Genomic DNA, 9,126 nt, shown 5'->3' with positions numbered 1-9,126 from the left:
TTGATTCAGAACTGCCTTATCATTTCACTCGTTACAAATGCTTTCCACATTGTAATCAATGTTTCTGCAGAGGGCTCTTAAAGAGGCTGTGTCACAGGGGACACGGCAACACGTCAGTTGAGCAAAAGTTGTTTGGGTGAATCAACCAGTATTCTAGGTTCTTCTGTATCCGTGCTCATTCTGCAAAGCTTTTCGTTTTTGTATGTTATATGAAATGAAACAAATAATTAAGGTGGCTCTTTCTTCAGTTTTATCACAATACTTCTCTGGGTCAAGGATGGCGATGTAAAAAACAAAAGGCCCCTCTTACAGCTAGGATCTGAAATTTAAATACTTGATACACAAAAGAATAAAACAATTGCACCTTTTTTAAAAATGTGAAGTCCCCATACTCCATGATTGGAAAGTGTAAATAAAATCATCAACATAACCAAGACAGACACCAGAGAGTCAATAATATGGACCTTAACAAAGAGCAGTAGAAATATCAGAGATTATAGAAGCAAACTTCTTTAGCAATGATTTACGACTAAACGATTGAAATTATAGAGGCAGATATGTGAACACGTAGTTGTCAAGTTTAAGGGCTAACTAAGAGAAAACATCAGTTGATATTTAATAGCTTTTTCTTGGAATCTTTTGGCAATTTAGGCCAACATACTACTAATTTGTAAATATTCAAAACTACCTACTAAAAGCTAGTACTGGGTAAACGGCATACGTCGAGAGATTAGGCACTATAAAGATTGATCCATGTGTGCATGTGTTACAAATGAAACACCAAAATGATATATTTGCTAGAAACAGGTGGGCACCAGGACCCTGGATACCAGACTCTCTCTTATTTTACATAGAGTGAGTCTGCTACCCAAGGTAAGGCACCACCTGCTGGTGAGTGGCAAGTAATATGAGCGTAGCCTAAGGGAAATTGTTTACAGTTTATCATATTCCAGTGTAGTTCAACTGATATTAATGTTGAGTTGGTAATTATGATAATTGCTAAAAAATTGAATGTTTAATTTTTAACTTGTAGGTTGGGGGCTTAAAATTCAACACTGTTGTTAAAGTGCTACCCTCCTATAATATTATTGTAAGATAAAATGAAACTCTGAAAATCATGTTCTTCTTAACATCATTTTAGAGCTATTTTCTCAAGATGACTAGTAAAAAGTCCTCCAATCCATTCCATTTTACCATTTTGTGAATGTAGATAAATGGGATAATGATGCTCTCAAATTCCACCCTTTTCGCTATTTCTTAGAACTGAACTTTCTGATTTCGAATCTATTATGAGACTACCAATGAAAGAATGGATAGCGAGGATCATGCAAACATGGACACGTACAAATTTTATATGCACTTTGGATTTGGCCAAATTGACCAGTCTACACGGTGTCGGATCACTCTTGTATCAGTTCACGTGGAGCTTGAGCGGGGATGCCGGAACGACCGAGGTGCAAGGGGGCGGGCTTGAGTAAAAGGGCCTTTGAAACATAATTCCCAGCTTCTACTAATTTCTTAGTAACTGTCATTTTATTCCGATCTTCTGTAGGTATCTTGAACATTGGCTAATTTTTGGCATAAGGTATTATTTTACAAGTTTTGAGAAATGTTGTCATGACAGAATTAAGCACTACAATCAGAATTTCATATGAATCTCTGTGATTATTGCAAGTGGCCGGTTTTAAGGGCACTTTAATGATAAGAGCAATTTGGCCCCCTTGCCCCTCTTATTAAAAGGCAACAGGAGCGGCTAACCCCCCCCCCCCCCCTTGCCCCACTCTCCGGCGTCCCTGAGCTCGAGTAAACGGGTACCCTAGGTATCAGGGCCACAAAATTTCGGGTGCGTAAATAGAAGACCAAGCAGAGACACGGAGGAGCGTAGATGCTACTCCGTTTCTTCACTCTTATCTTCTATTTCTGCTCTCGAATTTATGTTGCTCTAGTACCCAGGGTAGTAAACGGGATGCTTAACAACAGCACTTTTGTATCGGGTCCAGTGGCCAGTGGCAAGTATGACGCCCCTTTTTTGGAAATTGTGAGCCCCTTTTGAAGATTGAGAATCAGATGAAAAAGATTCTGAGACAGATAGGTTAATTTGCTTCAAGGGTTAGTTAAAAGATATGTTGTTTATTCCGAAAATTGATCTGAAATTGTTTAGATATACAGCGTACTCGCGTCACCAATTTTTGAAAATTTCTTAGCACCCCCACTACCGACTGCCCCTCCTTCAAGTTTGCTCTGGATCCGCCCCTGTAAGGATCATCGTGTAATCGTGGTCTGATAAAAGTGCCCTTCTGCTTAAAATAAAAACTGAGTTCTATGCGTCCATATCCTATTTTCCATGTGCAACTAGGATGTAAAGAAAGCAGCTTAGGTATACTTCCAGCATGCCGACCCAGCCTATGACGTAACTGGCACCGAGACGACAGTTCTTTTTGTCGTAATGAGCAGCATACACAGAGAGGCCAATCGTCCCACACAAAGCTGAAATTGGAGCAAAAAATTGTTTATTCATCCATTTGCTAAATCATTAAAGATTACATCTCTAAATGTTTGAAAGATTGTCCCTAAGCAAATACCTTTTTACTTTTACTTGGGGATACATAGCCCCTCCAGCTTAAAAGCGATACATTTTAAGACAATGTAAGTCAAACTTGCACAAGTCAGATCTCGTCGTAACAGACAAACTTGTCTGACTCGCTCGACTTAACTGTATAAAAGCCAGAAGTAAAGCACAATAGCGGATGATTCGAAATTGGACATTGAAAAACCAAATCAATCATCTTAGAGTAAAAACAGTGGAAAAAGTTCTTTATTAGAGGAGACTCGGTGAGCTCCGATTTGAGTTCTTCGAACCTTCTAGTAGCATCGAGGTTCTTGTGCATGATGCACATCTCATTACGCTCTGGTGCGTTGGAATAGCCAATAGGAATACATCTCTAGTCAGAACGTAATAAGCTGTGCATGCACAGCGAGCCTCGATGCGGAGAGGAGGCAATGAAGAATAGGTATGTCATGACGTGAACGTTGTCATGAGCGTTGATAGCATATATCAAAGGGACTATGAAGACTGTGCATTTTTCTCCAAATAACGCAGGTTTTAAGTTGCATAAAAACATGTAAATACCTTGCTGCTAATTAATATTCATTTACCACGACCCCTTTCTAAATAAACCAACTCCCCCAACTGCCCACTATTTAGCACCGCATTTCTACTTGCAAGTTTTTAATTTATACCGTAATGTTTAATCAGAAGTAATAAATTAGAATTAATGAATTAGAAGTAATACGGTGAATCAATTATACCAAGCTCCTAAATGTATCTATTTTCTATTCCATACAGATGGCAACCAACCAACCAACGGAAGAATCGTCTGGCTGAAGGGTTATAAAACATTTTCAACTTTCTTGGTGTTTTTTGACTTATACACATACTTTTTAGCTATGTTTTCTTATAAAAAAGTAAGCAGTTTTTCAGCGGTACAAAAATTGAAAATGGCTTTGAAGAAGCAAACATTTTGTATTATATGAGAAGCTTTTTCGACTGACACTCCTCACAGTATAAAACGTCAGAATTAGAATCCGAACGAACAAGATTTAGTTTTAATTTAGTGTTTTAGAAATGGGTATTTATTTCCATCTTTCTGACCTTTATTCTGATGTTTTATACTCTGAGAGGTGTGTAATGTAAAATGTTTGTTTTTTTCAAAGCAATTTTGTATAAAAGTATTAAATGGGTTAGAGATGCAGACAATCAAGTAACAAACTACAATCGTTCTGAAAAAACTACAAGACGTTTTTGGATGTTGTGAAAACTTCATGTTGCTTTCTGGAAAATAGCCAATTGACCATTTTTTCAAATATATGCCCCATTTTGGGTGCTGCTTTTTGGAAAGCAAGTAGTTCGCAGAACCTCAAATCATGTTAGTCAATAACTCATAACTTATCGGTAATGGGTAGTGATTATGGTTATCTGGTGTTAGGGCAAACTTTCATGCACTAATTTGAACTCTAAAGGAAATAGAAAAACCAATTTTCAGGCATGAAAGAGAAATTGTACTTACCAGCAGCAAAGTTGAATATAATTGGCACAATAATCAGGCATTGTTGTCTCTCATATCTTCGAATGATTAGGCCCATAATGATAGAGATGGCTTGGAGAGAGATGGCCAATAGCATCAACACTATCACAGATTTTAAGGGCGCTGAAAAAAAATGCTTTTTAAAGCTTTACATTACAGGTAAAGAAAAGCTATTGCTCTATCTGGGTAAAGATCAGGCAGAGTGTTGCATGAATATAAAACAAAAATCAGATGATAGCGATCCGTCTTTGTATTTTCTTGAATAGTTCACACGAGAATTTTCTAGCCGGGCTGAGTTAGACACAGACTGAGATTTATTAAATGGAAGGTTTTGCCTATGGGCAACATGTCTATTATATTGTCAAAAATAATAAACACTATAATTCGGTTTTATGACATCGTCACTTAATCAGTCATTTGTTGTGGAGCCGAGTTATTCGACGTCCTAGCAAACTAAGAGCCCGCGCAATGATTACTTAAGAACTTTGTGCATGCTCTTTCACTGAGTTGATTCTTTTAAGTCTTTGGAACACTAACAGTTTCCGATCTCTGCTTAACCTACCAGTCTCTTTTCCAAGTGCTGCGCATTCACTGACCCTTAGGATATGGTCATCTATACATTTTTCCCATAATCCTGTGCGGTACATGACGAGCCTTCCATCTATCACTGAATGGCAGCTTTCCCACTTGTTCCAAATGACGGATGTAAGGAGAAGGCCTAACGCACTAACAGTTGACTGGATCAAAGCCAAACCAGCAATTTTACCCATGTAAGGCAATTTGAGTCTCATTGGTCCGTTTGTATTACAAGCGAAAACTCTTTAGGCCGTTGTTACTAGTGAACTCAAAACCAATATATGTCCTTCCTTTTTGAAGAGGTACAGCTGTTCCTGTGCTGATGTAATAGCTTACAGGCTGTCCAGTGTTCATTTCATTTTTATTCTGTTTCTTTACCTCGATGTTTCTCACTGCGTGGACATTGTCAGTTCTTGAAGCTTGTGAAATGTATATTAACTTGGTATGATAGCAAACTGGTTTCTTTGCAAACTATTTTTATAAATCGAAATATGCACTGGATGTGTGAACGCAGAGCTTCTTGCTTGCACAAAATGAAGGAACAGCTTTACATCGACGATCAATTTTTGCTTGAGATATAGCGTCACAATGTTCCTGGAGTCTCAACGGTAGATCCTCTGTTTTTAAGCCTCTGGTTTTGAACAGATGCGGTAATGTAAATTTAATATTTAATTGTGTGGCTGTCTGTGTTTGATGCCAATCTGGCCATTTATACGTCAGAACGGGAGTTGCCTCTTACAACCACGAATATGTTTTTGGGAAACAAATCGAATCTTGTTGCAGCAAAACTTGCTTTGCCCTTGCCGCATAAAATTTATTGAGATATGACTGAAAAAGCAAACATTTTGAAACATACTTAAATTTTTCGTCTGAAACTTTTCAGAAAATAAACGTCGAAATATTGATGGAAACCGCTATGCCAGTTAATGTATATACACGGTCAGTGCCGTCAGAACGAAGTTCATATTGGGGGAGGGGGAGGGGGGGGGGTGTTGGTGCTGTCTTTTGTATTTCTTCTCATTCAGTACACTGTTATAAAGGAAATATATTACAGTTTGACAATTATTGGTGTGCTCCAGCCCCCCCCCCCCCCCCCAGCTGTTTCGACAGGCCTGACGGTTGCAGATCAAAATGGGCCAATCAGAAACGATAGCACATGACTGTAAAGGTTGCCCAGTCAGTGCCGATTGCCCAGTCAGTGCCTGTTGCCCAGTCAGTGCCGGTTGCCCAGTCAGTGCCGGTTGCCCAGTCAGTGCCGGTTGCCCAGTCAGTGCCGGTTGCCCAGTCAGTGCCGGTTGCCCAGTCAGTGCCGGTTGCCCAGTCAGTGCCGGTTGCCCAGTCAGTGCCGGTTGTCCAGTCAGTGCCGGTTGCCCAGTCAGTGATAGCAGCCTTTCCATTTTTATGTAGATGAACTGCTACGACGATTTCATTCTTAAACAGCTAGATGGAACAACAACTGGGCTTTGTCAATAATCCGAAATATGTTGCTGTTTAGTTAAATTTTTTTGCTAACTAGTATTCATATAGCCAAGAATAAGGAAAAGATCCGAGCTTTTTGCCAGAAAAATGAATATCCAATAAAATATTGAAGAATATATACATTTTAATTGCATTTTGTTGTAAAGACCAATAAACCACTCGGTAAAGACCTGTATTTAGAAACGCTCATCTACGTAAGGCACGCCAGTTGCATCCTGAGACAACTTTTTGCTTTCTCACATTCTAACTGCATGGCAGATCTGTGAAATTCCATGTGTGGTTTTCACTGTTATGTTAACCAAGGGAAGAAATGAGTTACATCTAATTTATTCGTCAAACCATGTACCTTAAAAGAAACCGAAGGTCCTAACGATCGGCAAAATCTACTGTTGGACTTCGAATCGTGCGGGAAAAACCCTTAAGGAAGCATTTTTAATACATTACGCCCTTGCAGTAAGTAGAACCCAGAGTGGTGGTGTTGAGTGTAAACACTAAGTTCTTTAACATTTGTTATTCACTACATGGGACTGTCTTTCTTTCGTATATTCCTCCTTTAATCCCCCAGATTGAGCCACTAATCACAGTCGCACTAGAGATGAGCTCAAATCCCACTAGAGCTTTTCTTTAATTCAAATACACTGTACAGACCATCAGAAAATACCACATAATTTTATAAATGGATTATAAAGCATATTTGATTAAACTGGAATGAATATTTCATGCTAATAGCATTAATGATTTTTAAATAGAAACATATTGGCACAAAGCAGAATCGGGTTTACCCTTAGTGTTAAATATTCTTTAACCCGCCAAGCATATGGAATAAAAAAGGAATATAATGATCATATACCGGAATTAGTAATTGCAGGATAAATTTTTTTGTATTTTTGTGTTTGCTAAATCAGGGTACTAGAGTTTTCACAAGTTGCGTATGATAACGTACTTTCAATGTTAAATCGTTCTTGGGGTTCCAACAAGGAGTACCCCTTTTTACTGTAGCATCCCCCTTTAACTTGCACAACATGCCATTATATACTGATATTAAATCTTTTAAATATGGGTAAATTTTGCCAACAAACTCCCCTTTTTAATTCGGTTGTAATTTTCCATAATGACTCAACACATTTTGAAAGTTCCCATCTTGCTACCCAAATTGGTCACTAATAAAGATTTATTCTTGCTTTTTGACATTTTGGAACCACAGTCCATTCCTTATTACACGATGCTTGATCTTGTCTCAGGGCCAAAGCCAGTGGGGGTGGGGGGAGATGAGGGGAGATGGGGGATGGGGGAGTTGGGGAAGTTGTTCCTGACAAGAAGCCATTCGGAAAATTTGCACTGCTGTTGGAAGTTTTTAGTGAGTTTTTTGTCCACCGTCGCTTAATATGTTGCTGGAGAACTATAATACAGAAAGTTAAATCAATGCGTTGGAAAATTGAACAAAAATTAGAATTAAGTCAAACAATGAAGATATGCCAAGAAATTTGTCGACGAAATCATCTATCAGTAGGTAAAAAAACACCTGAATTCTTCTTCATGTATGTCTTCGTAAGAAAAAAATTTCTGCTGATGACCCTCCACCCCCATAATCTGGAAGTTCAAGCGACGACCCTAAGGATCTTTAGGTACGAAGTCAGCAAAGAAAACATTCGCAAGGCCTTTTTTGCATTGGAAAACTGCGATAGACTCATTCGAGAGTGTATTTTAGCTAGGCAGGCAGGCTAAGTTTATTAGTATCAAGATTGAATTTATTTTATCATGCATTCCTATGTTGCATTCACTTATGAATTTGGAAAGGAATGAGCATTCTCTGGAGGTCTTGTTCACCAGGGTCTTGTCCTACTGGTCCTGGGTATGGTTTTCCAGTATGCTGATTCAGGAAAATATTGAGTGAAGAAGCAGTGCTACAAATAGAGCTACTTGCAGAGTTCTAAGATAACGAGATAGATCCTTCAAGCACTGTAAATGAATTTAAAGATTGTCAAAGGTTTATGAAATCATTTTCAACCAATGTGGATAAAGACGAGCTTCTGTCACCAAGGGACATTTTGATTTTTTTAGGTAGTGAGGGAGGGTGCAAATATAGTTTCCCTGATGAGCTCATTCCACGATTTTTATCCACGAAAAGAAGGGGCTTAAATGAAGTGAAGTGGAGTTTTCATTTTTCGATATTTCCTAGAGTAGAGTTTTCGATCTATGTTCAGACGTTTTTTACTCTGAACAAGCGCTTACTGTGACTGGGTCACAGCAGACATTGGTTCACAGCAGACTGGGTCACAGCAGACTAGATTAAACAGATTCAAAATCTAACCTTTTTCTTCAGTTCCCGGCATTTTTCGTTGCCTTGGCTATACAAGTGAATCATTAAAAACATAGACGTAGGGATAATTTCAAAAGTGGGCATGGTGGCAAATGCGAGGGAAAAAGGGTACCTCTCTGAGTTGCAAATAGGTCATATACCTCTGCTTCTAAAAAAGTCGATTTCTATGTCTACTATGATTGAAATCGTTAGGTGTGAAATGCTTTCAAATCAATACCTAGTGCAAATCAACTTCCAGGGCAAATTTTTTGTAGATTAAAAATCTAAAGAGTTTACTTCTTATGAACAGTGATTCTCAAGAGCAACGAAAATTCTCATTCTACATTTGGTGCGCTTTGAATATGGTTCTAATATCCTGTCTTTTCATATAAAGAAAATATTATCCTATTTTTTGCTGACTCTTGCTGTTAGCATTCATAACAAAGTTATATTGTTTAATATAGATATTGCCAAACCACGTCAAGTCTTGGCGTTTGCGTTGATAGTCATGTCTAGGGTCTTTCCCTGGGTATACCTTAGCTGTTTTCAGGGCCCACGCCGGGGGAGGTGGGTGTAGGAGACTTTTTTTCAAAGCAAGTAGGTTTAAAGCTGCAGTAAGAGGGGAAAGTCTTCGCCCCCTACTTTTGCTAACTTTGGCCCCAACTTTCAAATTCGTGGCGTAGTTTT

At 38.6% G+C, this 9,126-nt stretch overlaps 1 protein-coding gene across 1 annotated transcript; it reads right to left on the bottom strand.

Annotated features, from left to right (window-relative positions):
- Positions 1 to 1,781: 1,781 nt before the first annotated feature.
- Positions 1,782 to 5,261, bottom strand: LOC135696549 (uncharacterized). Its single transcript, XM_065215978.2, has 3 exons — positions 4,648 to 5,261; positions 4,068 to 4,208; positions 1,782 to 2,487 (listed from the first exon to the last, which is right to left on the bottom strand). Exons 1-3 carry the CDS (start codon positions 4,874 to 4,876, stop codon positions 2,336 to 2,338), a joined length of 522 nt encoding a protein of 173 aa, XP_065072050.1. The 5' UTR covers positions 4,877 to 5,261; the 3' UTR covers positions 1,782 to 2,335.
- Positions 5,262 to 9,126: the final 3,865 nt, after the last annotated feature.

This window comes from Rhopilema esculentum, chromosome 17 (assembly GCF_057945365.1).
Source record: "Rhopilema esculentum isolate cy_ngs chromosome 17, ASM5794536v1, whole genome shotgun sequence".
Lineage (NCBI taxonomy): Eukaryota > Metazoa > Cnidaria > Scyphozoa > Rhizostomeae > Rhizostomatidae > Rhopilema > Rhopilema esculentum.
Note: the sequence above shows the minus strand (reverse complement) of the source record. Positions and strands in the feature narration are given on the sequence as shown.

What these genes read in the sequence shown, in the direction of transcription:
- LOC135696549 (XM_065215978.2), bottom strand. Translation starts at nt 4,876, where the DNA reads ATGAGACTCAAATTGCCTTACATGGGTAAAATTGCTGGTTTGGCTTTG. An exon ending in AGCACTTGGAAAAGAGACTG is followed by an intron (nt 4,209 to 4,647) that starts GTAGGTTAAGCA and finishes ATTTTTTTTCAG; the next exon opens with CGCCCTTAAAATCTGTGATA. An exon ending in TATATTCAACTTTGCTGCTG is followed by an intron (nt 2,488 to 4,067) that starts GTAAGTACAATT and finishes CTCCAATTTCAG; the next exon opens with CTTTGTGTGGGACGATTGGC.